Below are 20013 nucleotides of genomic sequence, written 5' to 3' on the forward strand. Positions count from 1 at the left end.
CACACACCAGTTATTACATTTATTGTCCATTTGGCAGGGTGGTGATATGAAAAGTCTCTGCCAATCCACAGCTTACGCAATGGTTTGCAATGGGTTGGGAAAAAACAATATGGTGGCATCCTTTTATGGAGCAACCTGCTATGTATGTGGCAACCAGTTATGTTTTGGAAAGCCAAGATTTAGGTTTATTAAATTTGTATATTGCTCCCCACTAAAAAAAATCCCTAAGTGATTTACAGTAAAAAAAAAATGCAATGAAGAAATTTTAAAAATGGTATTTAAAAACTGATGTAACAATATCATACAATATCACTGACGTTGCCGAAATGCCTGGGAAAACAAAACTGTCTTTGCCTCGTGCCAAAACTGGGGAAACCATTCCTCAGAGGCCACATACCTCAGAAAGATCTGAAGTAGTCTTGATAAAACAAAGCAAAAAAAATCTTCTGACCTATTTTGATAAGGAAATGCTGTGTTGCATATTTAGCTTTTAGTGATGTGGAAATGTTGAAAAGCTTGTGTGCCAACTGTGTTCATTAATATGTAATGAGGCACAACATCTTGTTTCTACTCCCCCCACCCTGTAATCTTTCTTGCGCAACATTTAGCCCAGATCAAAATATCAGACAGGTGACAATTCTCGTGCATTTGCCTTCCTACGCCACCCTCAAAGCATTAATGCAAAATAGAGAGAAAGGCATTTTATAATCATTTGAATGAAATTGCTTTGTTTTGATTTAGGCTATTGGTCTGTGAGCATCTGCAAGGGGGGCAGTCACTCCCTCTTCCCTGGGATGAACCACAATCACTAGATTCCCAGCTTTTTTTCTTTTTTAAAAGGGTATATTTATATAGAGCTATATAAAATCCCACCCCCCCACCCCTTCCCCAAGAGCTAGGGGCAAGTAACAATATATTTATTAATCTGCCATGCCTCTGGTAATTATATAGCTACAGTATTATAAACAAAAGCCCTTTGTATCACTTCAGGAAGAAAACGCAGCTCAGGCTTTCAGCAGGGAAGAATTCAAAGTAAGCATTTTTTTTATAGCTTGAAAGCACCCAACAGCAGCGAAGGATAAGGATCTTAGCTTGCATACGTAAACACTGCACAAGGAGAGCCCGGCAGCTGCTCTGGATGAATTAGCCTGGCAGAGAAGCATGGTTTGTATCCCCGCCCGCAATGACGTCCTGAAATGGCGCAATCGCCATTCGCGAGAGCTGATTGCCTAACACTCTCCCTCGGAAGGACAACACCTCCCGGCCTGCCTCTCTACCAACCCCCGCTCTCCACGAGGCCCCTTCGCAACGGCAGCCGCCTACAACTCCCAAGCGGGGCAGCGGGCCCTCCATCCGCGTCCAGCAAAGGCGTTCAAACCGCGGCCTCTGGCGCGTTGCCTTCTGGGAGTCGCAGTCCGCAAGCCGGTTGGCGAGAAAGGGGGCTTTGCGCAGCCGCAGCCGCCTTCTCCGCGGCTCCTCCTCAGGGAAGTAGCGCCGCCATTTTCTCTGGCGGACTGAAGCGAGCGTCGCGTCCGCGCACGGGAGGTAAGCGAGTTGAGTTGGACGCTGGCACCGCCGGCGAGTGCGCGGTTTTCCTCACCCGGGAGAGGGGCCGAGCCGGAGCAGGGGCGGGTGGGAGAGCGATGCTGCCCGTGGCGTCGGGGGATAAGAGCCAGCGGGCTCCGTTTTATCTGCTGTGGTAAACGGAGCGGAGCCAGGCTGCGAGGCCGAAGCTCCGCCTTGCCTGGGCCCTGCGCGGCGCCCGTTCCCTGCATTGGGTCCCGGGTGAGGACTCCCTCTCCCCATCCCCCGCCCCCCCAGGCGCCCCCTCGTCTTCGTCTCCACTTCTCTCGAGCATCTGCCGTTAACACTCTCGTTCTTTTTCCCTTCCCTTTTCCCTCCCTGCCTTCTGCTCCCGAACCGCTTTTGCATCTCTCCAGATCGGGCCTTGCAAGCGCATCTCAGCAGCCGAACTTTTCATCCATTTCCACTCAGAAGGTAATGATTGAGACGGACGATAAAGGAGCACATTTGTTTTTGTTTTTAACCCACCTTACTATCTCCCTCTCTGGACATTTATATTTTTATGTGCACGCGAAATGCCTTTATTATTCCGCCCCCCGCCCCTGGTTTTTTTTTTTTTTTTTTTGGTAGGTATCTTGAAAAGGAGGCTGAACGGCCTCTGATGCAGGAACATCATGAATCCTAAACTTGTTATCTGCTAAGGTGTTGCCTTATCTACTACCAGCTTCTTCTGGTAGAGCGTAGTGGCTTTTGAGTTACACAAGAGCTCAGCTTGAAGGGTTTCTATGCTCCAACACCAGTGGGAGTTGGCGCCAAGTGAGAGATGGTTTTAATTATTTATTTCTATGCAGTGGATGTTTTGACTACATGTTTTGAGAGTGTGCATTGGGTACATTTGTGATAAAACTATACTCTAAAGTTGTTTGCATCTATATTGGTGTGATATAGTGTTTTAAGAAATATGTTTTAAACACTGTCCTCAGTTGTCTCTTCTGTCCAACATCTGTGGGACTGAATTTTAGTATTGATATAATAAAATACCTAACGTGAACACAAAAACTTAATTTTTTTGCAGCTTAGGCTAAAATGAGTGGCTGTCGTGTCTTCGTTGGACGTCTAAGTCCACATGCTCGGGAGCGAGATGTGGAGAAATTTTTCAAGGGATATGGCCGTATACGTGAAATCAATCTGAAAAACGGCTTTGGTTTTGTGGTAGGTATATTCATATTTAAATATTTTCCTCCCAACCTAGATGACTGTAGGCAGTTACATTGTAACATACAAATCACAGGAAATCTGATTAGGCAAAATATCAGAAATGTTAAACTTCCATCTTCTCTTTAACCTTTTAGATCTTTCTGTAAATGGCTCTTAATATGTGCAGACTTCCTCTTTGAAATTGCTAATATGGTAAAATGGAAGGCTGCTTTTTAGGTAAGAATGAAATAAATTAGCTTTGCAATTAATCATAGCCGTAGGTTGTATATGCCATGGTTCCCTCACCTGAGCCTCTCCCTCCAACCCAACATTTCTCTCTGCTGCCATTACATTTTCCTTCCTACCCCAAACTCGTAAGAAAAATAAAAATATGGAACTTAAACTTAAGGTAAATACTCAGGATGGTTGGTTAACGCTCAAAGTTTTAAGTCGGGGAGAGAAAGGGGAAAACTGACAGCTTTCTTAATAGAGGTGAACTAGCCAGGTTTGTGTGGTTCTCTTTTTGGAATTCTCTGTTACATGTACAAAACAAGAGAGCATACTCTGAACACAAATTACTTACATCTTGAGGGATTCTTAGTATTCAGAAATTCCAGCAACCATTAGGTGATTCTCCTTTCAATGAGAAGCACAACATGGTTGGTGGGACTCATGTCGTCTTCCTGACCCATGCTATCAAGCAAGAGGAGAGAGGAACACAGAAAGAAAAGCAGCAATCTTCTTTTTTGTATTTGCCTATCCAAGAAAACTCAGTGGGGCTGTGGGGACTTGCATTTTCTCTTCTCTTGCTAGGCAAGCTAGGCAACTTGCCCCTTTGCAAGTAAAGGATACCTGGATTCTTTCCTCCTCTCTCTGAAATAGACAGAAAGGGAACAAAAATCCACCCAACTAGTGCACATCCTGATAAAGTTCCATTTGGGGGGCAGCATGTGTGACTTTATTCCCCCGCTCAACAAGCAGGAGACAGGGAACCTAGCTTGCAGCTGTTTTTCCCATGCAGGAGGGGAGGGAAGTAGTTCCATGTGCCACCTCCAAAATGATAGGTAAACAGCAGAAATCTAGTTATTTCCCCTTTTCTGCAAGGCAGGAAGTTGAATCCCACAGATGGGGTCTTCAGAGCTCATGAACAGTGTTAGAAACAGAGATGTGAAAGCTAGGAGTTACCGTATTTTTCACCCTATAGGACGCACCGGCCCATAGGACGCACCTAGATTTGGGGGGGGGGAATAAAGGGGGGGATTATTTTTTTTCCCCAGGCGCGGGGCTGGGGCGGGGGAAGCCCGAGCTTCCCCAGCCCCCAGAACAGGAGCCAGAGTGATGCCAAAGCTGAGCGCAGCTTTGGCATCGCTCTGGGAGCTTGTGCAACCTTTGGGAGCCCGGCGTGGCTTCGCACCGGGCTCCGGGGGTTTGCGCAGAGCCCGGGAGCGCAGGCAGCTCTGCGCAAACTTCAGGAGCCCGGCGCGGCTTCGCGCCGGGCTCCCTAGGGCTGCGCAGAGCTTTCTGAAGCCTGGAGAGGGAGAGGGGTCGGTGCGCACCGACCCCTATCGCTCACCAGGCTTCAGCAAAAGCCTGTATTCGCCCTATAGGACGCACACACATTTCCCCATCATTTTTGGAGGGGAAAAAGTGCGTCCTATAGGGCGAAAAATACGGTAAATGTCACCTTAAGCCTAAGGTTATGGGCGCCAGAACAGAATGTCTAGGTAGGTGTTTTTTATGCAAAGCTGGAAATGAATGAACTGCAGCAAAAAAATCATATATTTTCCATATGGTTTCATCCTCATCTGAAGACTGCAAAAAACAAAGCTATACTTCCTGCCCGCCCTCCTAATATTCTTATGTGGGTCACTCCAGTCTTCAGAGAGTGGCTCGAAGTCGGGTGACAGAAAAAGGTCTTCCTTTCTTTCCACTTTGCAGACAAGCCCTGGATTCCTCCTACACCCCCTTTCCTTCATATAAATAAATCTTTTTGGCACCACAATTAGCACACATTACAACTGATGGCAGAGACACCCACCTTGAGTGTCCAGTTCACAAACCTAAGACTTCATTGTCCTTCAATGATCCCACTCCAAAATTGGTTTCGATTTTAAGCATCACTGTGAGAGAGTGAGGTAGATAACACTTTAAAATGCACTACTTAAACCAAACCTATTTAAATCAATCTGAGGCTATAGAGTGCAAAACTGCCTTTCTGTAAGGCCAGCTGAGGTGGAACCTCTCAGCTTGCCTGTAATGATCTCTTGGAAGTCCAGCAGGGAGGATTTTCTCCTCCCATGCCCTCAGTGCCAGCAGCGGCAGTTTTAATCTTAAATATTAGGTGCAGCACTGCACCCAGATCTCAGAAACTGCTTACACTAATGAAATTCCCTGTTGCAAAACGTGCCTAGAACAATGGGAGTTTTGAACGCTGCTTATGGAGGTTGCATAGGTAGGCTGCGTTCACCCATCACAATAAGTAAGGGTTGATGGATTATAATGGTATACTGTGAATGTGCACTGTGCTGGTACCTGCAGCCTGATTTCTCCCACTTCCCTTATCTCTTGACATGAGAGAGAAAGGGAAAACCAGGAAGCTGCAATTGTTGTGACTTCAGATATGGGATCCTGATTTGTCGTTCCCAAACAAGGCAGCATCACTGCAGGCCTTTGTTGGCTTGCAGATCCTGACTTGTTTGGGAACTACAAACCAAGGTCTCTAGTTAGATATCACAGAAAGCCAAGCTTATCTACAGGTTCATGGGTTACTTCTCCACTCACATCAGGAAAAGCAGTCAGGCTTAATGTACCACCACATTGCTCGCTCACCATGAATCATAAGCAAATCTGGCTTCTTGTGGGAACACTGACATGGTTGTCTTGCCTGGAGGCAATATTTACTTGCCCCAGGTGAGTAGTAATTTTTCTTTTGACTTACACCATCTTCATCACTAGATTTGCCCATATTTTCTTTTGACCATAAGTCTAAATCACAGCAGCAAACAGCAGAACTAATGCTTTATTCAACCTGCATGCCATTATGCAGAATGTACAGTTCTCCAAAGCTTGCCAATTAACTTCAGGCATAGGTGGATGAAGTGGGAAGCATAGGAAAATATCAGGTGTTTTTGTAGTCCCACACCACTCTGTTAGGCAGCTGTAGCATATTGTGTGAGGCTGTTTGGTCTGAAGACTGATAGGAATTCATCACTAAACCACTTCTTCTCATCCCGTGTGATTTGACAGCATGACATGACAGCATAGGTGTGCATGCTGCTGGACACAAGTCAACCTGTATCATGAGTCCATTCTCATAATAGCACATCATTTCACCTGTATTTGGCAGATTTCCTATATAATGAACTTGCATCGTACAATGTTACAGTAGAGGCAAGCATTCTACTGTATTGGGTGGTGGTGGTCTTCTATTTTATGTTTTATTGTTTTTCTTATTTAAAATATTTCTACCCTTCCCTATATTTAAATATTTCTTTTAGACTACAGGGCAGACACATGTAGGCTAGCTGAACTAGTGTTCCACAAATGCCTAAGCAAATAGATGTTTTAGTAATTTAATGGTTAAGTAGGTAAGTTTTAATTTGTTACTGAAATGAGTCAGTAGCTTCTGTACCTCAGGGGGGAGGGCATTCCTGACAAGACCCATTGCCATGTTGCCACAGAAAAGTATCTTCTGCCAGAGGAACACGTAAGATGAACTCCACAGAACTTCAAGCATGGGCAGGCTTGTTCAGGGAGAGATGACCCTCCTTTAATTAGTTTCCAAGTTAGGGTTTGCAATTGTTGTTAACTTTCTCTCATATTCAGTACTCTTGTGCTGATATATACAAGTTGGGTCCAATGCATCTTTAGAACCACCTGAGCATGTATAGCCTAGCCCACTCACTAAGATCATCTGGAGGAGCATTGTTAATTGTCCTCTGTGTTACAGAGTCATGACTGTAATAAGCTGGAAAAAGGAATGGAAAAAATCCCCTATTAGGGCAATAAGATTTCACTCTTAAAGAACTGAATACATGATTCATTCCTCCTTTTCCTTCTTAGGAATTTGAGGATCACAGAGATGCAGATGATGCTGTTTATGAACTGAATGGTAAAGAACTGTGTAATGAAAGGTAATCTTTAATTATCGTAGAATTGTAGGGTTGGAAGGGACCCTGAGGGCCATCTAGTCCAATCCCCTGCAAAGCACACAACTAATTGCAGATAAATTGCAATTATGTCTCCTGCAAGTAAATTGGATGGTCTGCTGCATTTGATTTTTTTTAAATCTCTAGTGTGCTGCTTGTGGGCGCAGAAGGCTGGTAGCAGATCAGGATGCAGGATTACTGCCTTACTTTTTCAACTGCTTTCTTTGAAACTGAAGAGCAGAAAAACTGGTGCCTACTGTTAACAAAAGAGACCTCACAAGAAATAGGGCTTCCTTTGTTTTTGGCAGATTACTAACATCTGTTCATCCTAGATGTCACTCCCTATATTTATCAGAGCATTCTAATTTGTGTAGTTGGTAACCCTACCAAATATACAGTGTTTTGTCAGGGGCAACTTACCCTTTCTATCTCCTATGCCTATTCAGTTTACATATATGCCTTACTGAGACACTAAAAGGTTATATATTTCATTTTTTCAAGAGAGGCAAGGGGAAAGTTTGCACTCAATAAAATACTTTTTTTCAGCATCTCAAGAGTGGAACTGGTTTTCCATATGTTGTAGTTTGACCTCTGCCCATCTTTGGGTTTGTTTTATGGCTGACAGCTATCAGCAGCTTCATTCATTTAACTCAGTCTTCAAATACGTTCTAGAGTCAGTTCTTGATAAAAGGGAGGAGTTTTGCAATGAGAAAAGCGAAGTCCTAATTTGCACAACATCCTTGTCTCCCCCATGAAACTATATTCCTGAGCATCATTTGTAATTTACCAAAAGCAACTGGACTAAAATTACTATTGTAATTTCAGAAATAAAGTCATTCTAAGCTTTTTCTGTTTTTACCGAGTTTTCTAGTATTTCTATTAAAGCTACATTGCAAACTTTAAAGAAACACAGGCATCCATAGTTCACTTGCCAGGAACTCTTTGCCAGGATGCCCAGCAGTGTGCATGCATGTGCATACTCTTCCTAAACTCATTTGCACTACAGGTTGGAGAAGGTAAGAAATAGGGATATTTTCATGTGCAAGATGTCTTCTCCCTCCAGACTAGGCAAGCATTAGAGTTTGGGAGGGAGTTGGAGTCTTGCCTATGTATGCAAAGACTTGGTAAGCTAAGAAGAATCAGGCATGTCTCTCCTGCTGCTTCTTAATCATCTTTATTCCCCAGCAGAAATGAGAAAAACACCTGCCACCCCACCCAGCTCCATGTAGATGTAGGGTTGGTGGTAAGCACAGCTATTGCTTTGGCCTTCTAGCTAGCCTCTGTCAACCCCCAAACTAATGCAATTAAAAAGCTGGAAGAAATATGTGATCCTCTCATATTCAGTCATCTTAAATTGTGTACAATAGATGGATGTATGAGGAAGTTAAGATTTGGCAAAAATGAGAGGTTTTTTTGGTTACACACGTCTGAATAGACAAATATTTGCTTGTTTTCAAGTACCTCAAAATAGCTACATTTCATTTATGGAAATGCTTGGAGGAAGATGCCTATTTGCTTTGTGTATGTTTCCAGTAGAAAAAGATTGATGTGCTAAAGAAGCTATGTCTATTTTTCATTTAATATTAATATTTCAGTTTCATTTAATATTAAAGGGTTACAATTGAACATGCCAGAGCCCGAAGAGGGGGTAGAGGCAGATACCCACAACGGTTCAATTATTACCAATCCTATGGGGGTGGATCTAGGTAAGAAATATGTTCTTTTTACTGCAAAGTCACTTGTTAAACAGTTAATTTTAGACTATGAACATTCTCCATACACTCAGGATTCTTAACAGTTCACATTTCTAGGGGTAGCTGCATAACATTTTAAGGTGTTCTTAATGAGCTGTGGTTATTTTCCCTACCTTTCATTACCTTTTTAGTAAGACCAATACAAGGAATCTTATGCTAACAATCTTTTCATTGAAATTGCTGAATTCCATCTACCACCTTCAACTATAAGAAGGAGAGGTGTGTGCTGTTGAAGTCATTAATTATTGCTGCACCTTGCCTAGTGGGTGTATGGTTAGCACTTGATAGCTTTCATGCCCATTAATATAATTATGATGCACAAGTAGTGTACTCTCATGCCAGCAGCCAGAGTTTGTTATAGTTTGGTTTCAGCCTGTAGTACATTGGTCCTGTACAAGCCTTACTGAATGGAATGGGCTTTGTGTGACTAGTGCTTAATGGACTGTGCCCCTCTTTGCTTAACTTTGGCTGGGAGCCTAGGGGTCTATAGACAAGAACTACTTGTATAAGTTAGTTGTGCTCCAAGGTCAGTAGAACCTACAACAAAGCAAATATGATGTCTACATAGAAGACACTATAAGGCCAATATTTGTTTGAAATACACAGTCATTATAGAATGTATTTCTGTGATTCATGTCGGACAGTATATGTGGGGAAATAGTACTTTAAAATATGTTTCTCTCACATTAAACTATTTCACTGTATACCACATCTGCTGTTAAGACATCTGTTCATGAAATTGTTTAGACACTGTATTGATAATAATTGCTTTGAAATAAAATTTGCATTTTTGCATTTCATTCAGAGGCAGCCTTCTTGCCGTTCTCGTGCTAAACAGAAACCAAACACATTGGAAACTACTAATTTTGCATATTGAAGTATGCTGTTTAGATTCTCTTTTCTTTAGTGCAGTGATGTTGCTGCAGTAAGAGTGATCCAAGGTCGAGGCTAAAAGTGAACTTTACTAAAGTAGGATATGTGACTGACGTTCATGGGCATCTTGCATGGTAGTTACGTTCATGACATCAGGCACATGGTGCCAGACAAGAAGAGACTACTATTTCCAGTAGTGAAAAGTGGGACTCGGCCTGCCAGTTGGGGGATTCTGGAACTTCTTTTAAATGCTCTGAAGATCTGGATATTCTGAAAATGTGGGGCATTTAGAGGTATGCAAATGAAATGGAGTTGCCTCTGCTTAAATTTCCAAAAGATGCACTTGTTGTTGGTTGAATTTCATATTATATAAAAGAGCCATCATTTGGAGTGGATTTTGGTAGCTAGCCTGAACAAACTAATGTACAGTTCTCCAGTTGTTCATACTAGCACTTTATATTATTTGGGGGTTTGATGACAGTAAGCCAGATCTTTTATTCATGTAAAATTGGGTAGATAGTGCATCAGCTCCCACAGCTTATTGAAGTGCTATTGTGCTGTAGTAAGCGTGCAGTCTCCACAGCCTCATCCTCCTGGGGTGATTCATGCCTGTATGTTCATCATTTGATGTGTGTTCATAGCATATAGGGACTTTGAAAAATGTTATGTTAGGTGATAGCTTTGAAAGCTGTTTATATGCTGTCTGTTGCACACATGGGGTCATTGACTGATGAACACACTTGCGTGAACTGCCCCATAGTCATTTAGCATGTGTCTTGCAGTATGTGTATATATTCCACTTGCTTTCCCTATTACACACAATAAGCAACTGCCCGGTAGCCTTTTCCCCCATTTAAATAGAACACAGTCAAATTTCTAAAACATTTTCTGGTTTACTGAGCAATGTGAAGCAAACTGTCCCAGCATAATGCACTTTCATTTTCTGCATGAAGTATAAATGAACAAATAATGGAAAAATGTGTTTCTCTTGTAGCCAGTATGGACCACCTCTTCGTACTGAACATAGGCTTATAGTTGAGAATCTTTCTTCACGTGTTAGCTGGCAGGTGAGTTGGAGTTGACCTTAAATACTTCTTTCTTCTCAAAAACAAGTCGTCCCCTTGAAGGAGACACCATAAAATTTAACTTTGCAGCTAAAGCAGTCAGAACATTTTTATTAAAACTCAGGCTTAAAGTTCTTTGATTTGCATACCAAAAAATAAGCATTTAAGCAGCATGTTTTTATTTTTAAAACTGAAGAGCTGATTAGTGTTTCTTGGACAACTATAATCCTCATCTAATAAGAATTGTGAAAAATCTATTTTAAGACATAATCTTCATAATTAAAGGCATGTCTCAGTGGGAAGGTCTGTAGTTTGTATCTGGCTTCAATAGAATGAACAGAATGACTGCATGGTTGAAAGAACTCTGTGTTCATAATGCAGGAAATTTTATGTATTACTTAATTCTAAAAGAGGTTTGTGGCTTTCATTGCATAGCTGGTGTGTGTGTTAAATAACATTCAACATATACATAACTTCACATTTAAGTATTGCCTCTATTTGGTTTCCTTGCAAAGACAATGCTTTTTTACTCTTCCTAACTGTAAGGGGTACATGACTAACATAAACCTGAAAATTTCATGCCACAAATTAGTTTGCTTTTCAGGTGCCCACAGGACCCTTGTCTTAGAACACCAATTTCACATGCAGATTCAAAATATTTATTCTGAAATTGGATTTCCTCACTTTCAGTATTTCAGCTTTCTGGCATGTTTTCCATGCAAGTGTGGATGTGCTTGGGTAGGGAGAAGCCTATATATACCATCTTGAGTGAATATTATTCAAGTATTTTACCAGGTGTATACTGGAAAAAGTTGCTATCATTTGCTAGGTGGCACTTAGTCTGGCAGGTTTGCTATACCAAATAATCCCTGAAGTTCATTTTGATTCTACTCTTTAGCAAGGCAGCAAGCCTTCAAAGTACACCAGCTTCTGTTATCATTAGCCAGTGAATCTTCAGCTGCTTCACATACCTTTCATTCTAAATATTTAGTTGTGAAACAAAAAATGAGATTTCATTGAGCCAGTAAAGTAGAATGTAAATGTAGAATGTATTTTTATTAGATTTATTTATAATAGGTTTAGGCAAGTAGCATATTGTCAACTTAATAATCTGCTTTATTAGGTTATGGTAGCCTTCATTTTTAATAATATCTATGTGTAAATCACTTCCTACAAAGGAGGAATCTGCAAACTAAAGACTTCTTTTCTGCTCTTTGGCTTGCATGTATGCTAACATTTGTTGAGGCCCTGAACAATATTTCACCTATTAACTTCTGGGTATAATGGTTGTATCCACAGTGAAGACTAAATTTTTTGTTTAAAAAAAAAAAGCTGATTCTGGTGTCCTGAGTTCTCTTGTGATTTCCTTTTGACTAGTTGCTGTTGTGCTTAAATGAGGGGCAATTATTACCTTGATCTTAGCACTACTGTCATCAGTGCATGATTTGTCACTTTACCTAACCTCAGTTTTGTCTTCATTTTAATTTGTAAATTTCAACATGGAGAATGCCTAGCTTTTTAACAGTGCTCTAAACATGTGTTCGTCAAACAGGGCTTTCTTTGGAACCCAAAGGAAGAAGGAAAGGGAAGGAACAGGTTGTAAATAATTGCACAGTTCAGGAGCAAGATAGCTGTCAAGAGAATAATTGCAGCAAACTATTTAGCATACTGCACAATAGCCTTAGCTGAAAGTAAAGAAACAGGTTTACTAATATAGGAAATAAACCTGAGGCAAGTTAGCCTTTGTTAGCTGATGTAGTGAATTGTAAGAATAATGAAGAGCTTAGTGTAGGATGGAGAGGTCCACATGGGTGATGAAGGGAAGCCTGGCATATACATTTGGAGTTCTCTATTTGTGTGGAAATACAGAACTCAACAGTTGAGTCCACTGTAGAACAAAATACATATATTGAACTACTTGTGTAATTTGACAGGATTAAAATTGCTGCCTTTCCAATAAGTTGCTCAGGGCAACCTACAGAGAAGTATAAAACGTGAGATGCATAGGGTACCAGTTTTTCAGTCATTTGACTTACGATCCTGAAGTCTTTTGATATCAACACAGGACTTTTCCCATAGATCAGCATTACAGATCCCTTTTTGCATTTTAGGAAAGTTTTATAAAATAACTGGGTGGGCCTGTGTCTGGCAATTCATTATTAAAGTGCCTAAATTTGAACCAGTCTCTCTCACTCATATGAGAGATGCATGGGAAGAAATAACTAAAGGGAGGAGAGTTGAGCACACGTGAATCCCGATACGTTGCATTTGTTTTACAAGTAGCTGTGTGGAATGGCCCACTGGGAAAAATCCTGGGTATGAGTCCAGTGCCACTTATTTTTAAGAACTACTCAATTGTATCTAGAGGCCATCTCGCTGAGTATTCAGTTTCCAATAGAAGCCAGCCAGATACCTTCATGCCCTGCTTATATATTTCTCAGAGGCAAAGACTGTTATTTTATTCCCAATATCAAAAGTATACTGTCTCTAAACATGAAGGTTCCATCTGTCTACTATGAATAGTCTTCCATTTATTTGGTCCCAGCCAAGTTTCAGTTGCCATTGGTTATAAATGCATGTCACTTTTGTGACGCTTCATTCTGAGGCTTGTATCTCACAAAATTTCCCAGTACACTTTCTGGTGTTGGTAAATGCTGTACTTGTATTATCATTTGCAGCCATTGGGAAAGCTCATCAGGTCATTTGAGAGCAGCATGTATGTGCTCTGGTGGGCTATGTCTAATACAGCTACACTGATGCTGCCTGGTGGGTGGGTGTATGATGGTGTGGTGCAGTTCTTAATTTAATGGAAAATTCACTGATGTGATAGCACTTCCATCGCTGCTTTTAGACTGCTGTTTATGAAAAGCAGCTTGTATGAAGGCACTTCAAACCTTGCCTGGCTCTGCAGAGGTGAAATTAAAAATAGCCAGAACCATTTAGTAAGGTACTTCACACAACATCTTGCTGAGTGGAGCAACTTCTGTGTGATTCTGTTTTGAACATCTACGGTGCTGTATCCAAGTGAATGAATCAGGCCTTGGTGCAAATTAAGGCAAGGCAAGCAAACAAGGTATGTTTCTGTTCTGAACAGCATAAAAGTCATCACTTTGCTCCTGAGGGTTTTACATCACAAAGCAACATTTTCTGTTCAAATCTGTTTTGCTGCCATGATACAAACTACCTGCTGGTTTATGGGAAAGTTGTACTTTTGGGATAGGTGAGATTACGATTTGTATGAGAAACACTAAATTATTGCAGGCATTGGTTTATCTCAGAGGTTACTTAGTGCTTACAGAAACATGTTTTCTGAAAACATCATGACTTTATCCTGAGGAGATTCTGGCAAATGTTGTGATCAGAAACAAAAAAAATTGCCATGCTGCTTCCATGGCCATTTCTTTGCCTTCACTAACTAGTACATAATGTATGCCTGGCTTCATCATTTCCATAAGCTTTGAATAGTAACAGGAAACACTTTTTAATGCATCCTTTCCCATATCAATGAAAAGCTGTTTTCAAGGTCCATTGAAATCAGTTTCTGGTTGTCTTGTCTACCTTAGTGGGATTTTGAAAACTAATACTCATCTGCTCACTGTAGCAGTTGCCCTCAGATAAGTGCCTGTCCTGTGTCTTTTTACTAGCCCTTTAAATTTAGAGCGAAAAGTGGCAAAAGTGTACAACTGGGAGCAGTAGCGCAGGCAAGGTTGAAGTTGAGTCCTGATGTTCAAAACTTACTAACTAGCATCTCATGTTCCTAGCATGCAACCAGGCAAGCTTTAAGATGAGAGTGCATACATCTTCTTTTGAAGGCCAGCACATTCTGGTGTTTAAAAGTGTTCCAATCTCTTCCTTATTGATTATGACTTCTAAAATTTAGAATCCCAGTAACTTTTAATAGCACATAGTTTTTACTGCTGATTTTCCCCTAATGGCTGCAAGGTCTCCATAAGCCTAAAGCTAGGAAACTAGACCCCTTGGCTTTCTGTAGAAAGTTGTTGCTATACAGCTACTTTAGTCTTCTAATCTAAGGTTCGTCTAACTAAGTTCTCAAGAAACATACTTGAGCTGTGAACATCTGTAGAGACTATTTTGCTTGATGTTTATAGTGTACGTAATCTTACAATAGACAAGAAATCAAATTTCAAATACATGGTATGGTTGTATTTTTAAATTTAGATGCCTGCCTTTATAGGTTTATTCACCTGTACTATCAAAGCTAATTGAATTGCATAAGGATTAATGAAAATGTTTTTTGGCTTTGTCTCCTATTTACTGTGGATATAATCAGTTTGAAGTATTGTGAACATCATTTTGTATTGTATGTTGTGAACTTTGTATTGGGGAGAGTTCAATCCTACAGATGCTGAGTACCCTGATCTTGGCATGCGCAAAACTTTTGTGCTCATTGTGCGATTAGAAATTTCACCATTACTGGATTTTACATGTTGGAGGGTGTGCATGCATAAATATCAAGCAGATTTTGGGCTGGAGTGCTCAGTATGTTGTAGAATTGAACTCTGCCATGAAATGTCTGCTATTAAACTTATTTCATGTTAGGTTAAAGGCTCAGGTTTTCAGACTGTTTTATTCACATGTTAGTTTGTAAAAACTAAATTGAACTTTATTAAACACTAAAGTAATTGAGGCATCCTGTAAACTGTAGCTCAGTTTTAGGCTTTTTGTTTGTATTTTTTTTCACAAATATATATCTAACCAAGTTCATTTTGAACCTCTTTTAACAGCCTTGCTTTGGGTTAGCCCTCGTTTCTCTTGTGTGGAGGAGAAAGAACCCAAGAGGTTGGGGTTCCTAGTGGCTGAATTTCTAGGGCTTGGCCTGTTCTGAGTTTTCCCTTTGGTACCCATGACACACCTATCTTGGCGATGTAGATCTTGGTTGGCCCACAGCTCGATTGGCTAGCACAGGTCAACCTCAGGTTCTAGAGCCGCTTCCGGAGACTGTGTCCAGTGCTTTCAGGGTCTCTGGTACATCTCCCTGAAGCACATTGCTATGGTCCATTCCTCTGTCCCTCCCATGTAAGGGAGTTCCTCTTGGTCTGCTAGGCAATTATTGGACAAGCGACTCTTTGCTTAAGGTACCTGCTTATATCATCTGACCACTTGTGGTATGTTGTGGTAAGTAGCCTATGGCTATAAAATGTCAGCTATTCTTTGGGGCACTTTGTAAAGGTTAAGAAATAAGTCATAAACAACTTATTTTAAAATATCTTTAACACTTAGTTGTGTAGTGTTGCAGCATAGACTCAAGCTCAATTACATTAAATGCAAGTCTCTGTTAAAATAACACTGAGGTTGTGACACGAACTGATGAAAGCAGAAAAGTTGCGCTTCTGCCTTTTGACAGCTTGTGACAGAATCTTAGCATTAACTTAATAAAGACATTTGTGTTTAATTTGTATAGACAAGAGGAAGAATGTTTGCAGGCAAACCTTTTAATATACAAGTAAACTGAGACTTCATTTATGATCAAATGCTTGCATTTAATAACACCATTTGTGACATAGTTAATATATGTGGTAATCCTTTAAATGGTATGTTGCCATATCTGAGCAATGTGATTAGCTTAATTTTTCTCATTATAGCTGTAATATATGGGAGTTTACTATAATTGTTAGCCATAACAAGGAGACCTGTTTAAACACGATTTTTTTAGTTCTATGCATCATTTTCTAAGCTGAACTGTGACTTTTACTGCAGGATTTGAAAGACTTCATGAGAAAGGCTGGAGAAGTTACCTTTGTAGATGCACACAGAAACAATCCAAATGAAGGGTAAGATTTGAACTTTGCACCCAAGGTAGTTAGCTTGATTGGTTCCAAACGCAATGAAAGTGGTGTTAGTGTTGTTGCAACATACACAGGATCAGTAGAATAAAATGAAGCACTATACTCCTGTGCACTTCTATTTCCAGATTGGTTGCCTAGGCAACCATGCCACATTCTATTTGGCTAGGAATAAGTGATCATGTGGAAGTTCAAAGGAAGGTACAAGGAGCTTTATTTCACAATCTGGAATTAAGGGTTTGGGAAATTCACACCATTGTTTACTATAACACTGTTAATTTGAATATGAGCATTGAAGGAGGGCAGGATCATTGCTCTTTGGTAATCTAAGTAGAATAAGCTCTATAATTTTTGAACTTAAATGTCAATTTTGTTTTGGCTGTGCAGTGTGGTGGAGTTTGCATCATCCAGTGACATGAAGAGTGCATTGGACAAGTTGGATGGCAGCGAGTTGAATGGGCGCAGAATTAAGCTAATTGAAGATCGCAAAAGGCGCAGGTATGTCACCATATATGAAGATCTGATGGACTTGGCAAGAAACAGGGCAATCGGGGCAGGGGGTGGGAAGCAAGATGTTAGGAAAATGTTGCTGCCCCAAACCTTCTCAAGGTACGATTGAACTGGATCTCTGCCCAAGTATTTCCATGATGGGAGCCACAGGTAGTGACAAAAAATGCAGGGTGACAACACTTGGTATAAACAAATAATTTCTAAGTTTTATAACTTTATGGAGATAGCCAGAGTGATCCCCTCCCCAGGTTTGCTAGACTCCCACTCCCATAAGCCCCAGCCAGCATGGTCAATTGGCAGGAAAGGGAGATGGAGGACACCACCTTGGCGACCCCAGTGTATTTAGTTAGAGAAATTAGAATGAGAGAAATTGGAGTACAGACTGAGGGATCTGTATTATGCCTGCTTTCTACACTAAGCAAGCTTGTTTACTGTACAGTGGCACTGAGATAGGGATCAAAAAAGAGCCTTGAAATTCTCAAGATTTTTTGTAGACTTTTAAGTATGAGAGGGAGTCAGGGTGAATAAGCTACTTTGGGCTGTAACATTGCCTGTTGGATGAACAGAAGTCAAAAGTTCCATGTTTCTCTAATGTTAGAGGAGAAATACCACTATAGATGGCATTTTAAAAGATGACCCCGTTGTGTAGTGGGAATATGCAAGACTGGATAAAAAAAAAATTATGAATATGAATACTGGATATAGACTGTCATAAGATCTGTTCAATCTTTATCAGAAGCAGATCCCGTTCACGGAGTTATTCAAGATCTCGCAGCAAGTCTAGATCTGCAAGGTCTTCCAAGTCAACAAGCAAGTCTCGTTCTCGAAGCCGTACCCCTGAAAAGAGGGGCTCTCGAAGCCGCACACCTGAAAGGAAGGGCTCAGAGAAAAACCACCACTCTGGCCCGCAAAATTCCTCTCCATCTCCTCCCCCAGCCAAGAAAAGGTCTCGCTCTAGGTCGAGCTCTGCTGAAAGCCGCAGTTAAGGTATTTTGAGAGGTGTATAAATATTTCATTTCTAAGTCAAATTTTCTACAAGCCTGAATAAGATGCAAATGGGGGTGGGGGGAGGGACAATTCATCAGGTGAGCATAGACCTCTGAAGAGAGTATGTAAACTTGCCCTCTTTATAGAGTTAGATAAATTGTAACCAATAATAAAAGCAATTTAAATCGGCAAATTATAATTACCCACATGTACTATGTACTTCTCTAGGTGAAGCCTTACTGACTCAAGCAGTACACATCTGGGAGTTTTGTCCTTATTGTTGAATATGATAAATTTAAGACATGGACTGTGGTGCCACTTTTCAGAGTCCTTTGGCTGTGCTTCTTGTTTGCACATAGAATATCTTCTAGTTAACATTGAGTAAATCACCATGGATAGTTCAGCTGACTATTAACATGCTGTTTTGAAAAGTCCCATGCAACTTCCCAATATACAGTTATCCTTTAGTAGTGCACAGGTGGGTATCTGAATTGTGAAGGAATAATTTTTCCTTATTCTTAACGAGTATTTACATTTAAAGTAGCAAGCCAGGGAATGTGTTTTAATGTGTTATCTGGTTAAGCAGATGTTGCTGTGAAATTTTTAATGCTACTTTAGAGTAAGGTCTAGTCAAGAAGTACATCTTCCACACCAAATTTTATCTGGACAGGGTTACAAAGTTTCATAACCCACTTCATGATATAAAAAATCAAAACATAACGGATACTTTAATGCAGAAACTTAGAGTATTTAACCTGGCAGTCTTGCAAAGGCATTGTTTTACAGAGATACCCTTTGTGAAATAAAAATACACCAGTTTTACTGAAGTTTTTATTTTAATATTACAAAGAGAGCGACCAGAGTGTGACACTTAAATACTGCAGGTACATGTAGTATCAGAAGCAGTAAATTGTCAGATTTAATAGGGGAAGGTTGTTTCCAAACTGTCAAAACAAATTTCCAGTCAAGCTTCATGTAATGTGAATTCATTAATGCTAAAGTGTAAAAGGGCATTTTCCTTAGGTTTACAAAACATGATTTTGTTTTTGTTAGTAAGTAGTACTCTGTTAATCTTTAACAACTTTGTGATCACTAAACTATCTGGCTTCCACATACCTAAATGAGGGAATCTGCTTCAAATATTTGTAAACTGAACCCTAAAATGTTTAAATGTATTGGTGTGATACAGTAAATACAATAAATGTTTCTCCCCTGCTTACTGCAGCTTCAGCGGTCTTTCTGTGTTGCTCATTAAAGCTAAGTTTGTAAACTTTTTTCTTTGTTAGCAACAGTTTTATTTTCAATAAAATTGATACATAATAAAATGTTACTTTGTTGGATCATTGTTCAGACTCATTACCAAACAGAGTTACTCCTCTCCAGTGTTTATTTCCATTATCTTGGATTAAATAATTTTGAAAGATTAAGGGAGGTGTGTTTATCCGTGTAAGAAAAATACTTGCTTATAATAATTGAGTCCCAGCCTGAATACCCATAACACTCCAGGATTAACTTTTTTTTAAATGCTCTGTTTGTTATACACACTACAGGAAACTCATTTTTTACCAGTATCTCAGTTTATGGCTATAGACTTCTGCATGTAACACATGAGCTAGTGAATGCATCGTGACATCTCTCTCTTACCATTTAAAAGCACTTTGTGGGTTAACTGTTTTCATCGGTGTCATTTCCTTATTGGAAATTGATATGCCACTGCTACTATTAACAGAAAAAAAGCTGGGGGTACCTCTTTCTTTTCTCCACTGTACCTAAGAGCAGCAAGGGGAGTGGTTTAATCCCATTCCCAACCTGCAAAACTGATCCCAAGGGAAGTTGAGGTAGCTGCTCATAATGTCTGATGCCTTCATTTTGAGGATTCAGTGTTGTTCCCAATGGACTCCTAATTCAGAACAATAATACCTTCTAGCCTTCTTCGCGTATGTACTCTTCCCCCGTCCCCTTCATGTGTTGAGCAGGACATATGCAAGGAACACAAACAGTGATCCCGGTCATATGGCGCGTCTATATACACAAATGTGTGCTCCTTCATATACAGTGGTATCTCGGGTTAAGAACTTAATTCGTTCCAGAGATCTGTTCTTAACCTGAAGCACCACTTTAGCTAATGGGGCCTCCTGCTGCTGCTGCGCCA

The 20013-nt window shown here is 40.5% G+C and overlaps 1 protein-coding gene across 2 annotated transcripts; it reads left to right on the forward strand.

Moving 5' to 3' along the window:
* Nucleotides 1–1391: 1391 nt before the first annotated feature.
* Nucleotides 1392–19080, forward strand: LOC307221618 (serine/arginine-rich splicing factor 5-like). 2 transcript variants are annotated; one of them, XM_079986306.1, is made up of 9 exons: nucleotides 1392–1545; nucleotides 1941–1998; nucleotides 2600–2736; nucleotides 6784–6854; nucleotides 8483–8575; nucleotides 10491–10563; nucleotides 16279–16352; nucleotides 16752–16862; nucleotides 17611–19080. In XM_079986306.1, the coding sequence occupies exons 3-9, from the start codon at nucleotides 2611–2613 to the stop codon at nucleotides 17858–17860; spliced, it is 798 nt and encodes a 265-aa protein (XP_079842432.1). In that variant the 5' UTR covers nucleotides 1392–1545; nucleotides 1941–1998; nucleotides 2600–2610; the 3' UTR covers nucleotides 17861–19080. The 2 variants fall into 2 exon arrangements, with proteins under 2 accessions (XP_079842432.1, XP_079842433.1); XM_079986307.1 differs by lacking the exon at nucleotides 1392–1545 and adding an exon at nucleotides 1643–1785.
* Nucleotides 19081–20013: the final 933 nt, after the last annotated feature.

Source organism: Podarcis cretensis (genome assembly GCF_951804945.1).
Source record: "Podarcis cretensis genome assembly, chromosome: 1".
Taxonomy (NCBI): Eukaryota; Metazoa; Chordata; class Lepidosauria; order Squamata; family Lacertidae; genus Podarcis; species Podarcis cretensis.

Bases quoted from the DNA above. Each gene is read 5' to 3' on its own strand.
- LOC307221618 (XM_079986306.1), top strand. From the start codon at position 2,611: ATGAGTGGCTGTCGTGTCTTCGTTGGACGTCTAAGTCCACATGCTCGG. The intron at 2,737-6,783 runs GTAGGTATATTC...TTTCCTTCTTAG, and splicing joins AAAACGGCTTTGGTTTTGTG to GAATTTGAGGATCACAGAGA. The intron at 16,863-17,610 runs GTATGTCACCAT...AATCTTTATCAG, and splicing joins GAAGATCGCAAAAGGCGCAG to AAGCAGATCCCGTTCACGGA.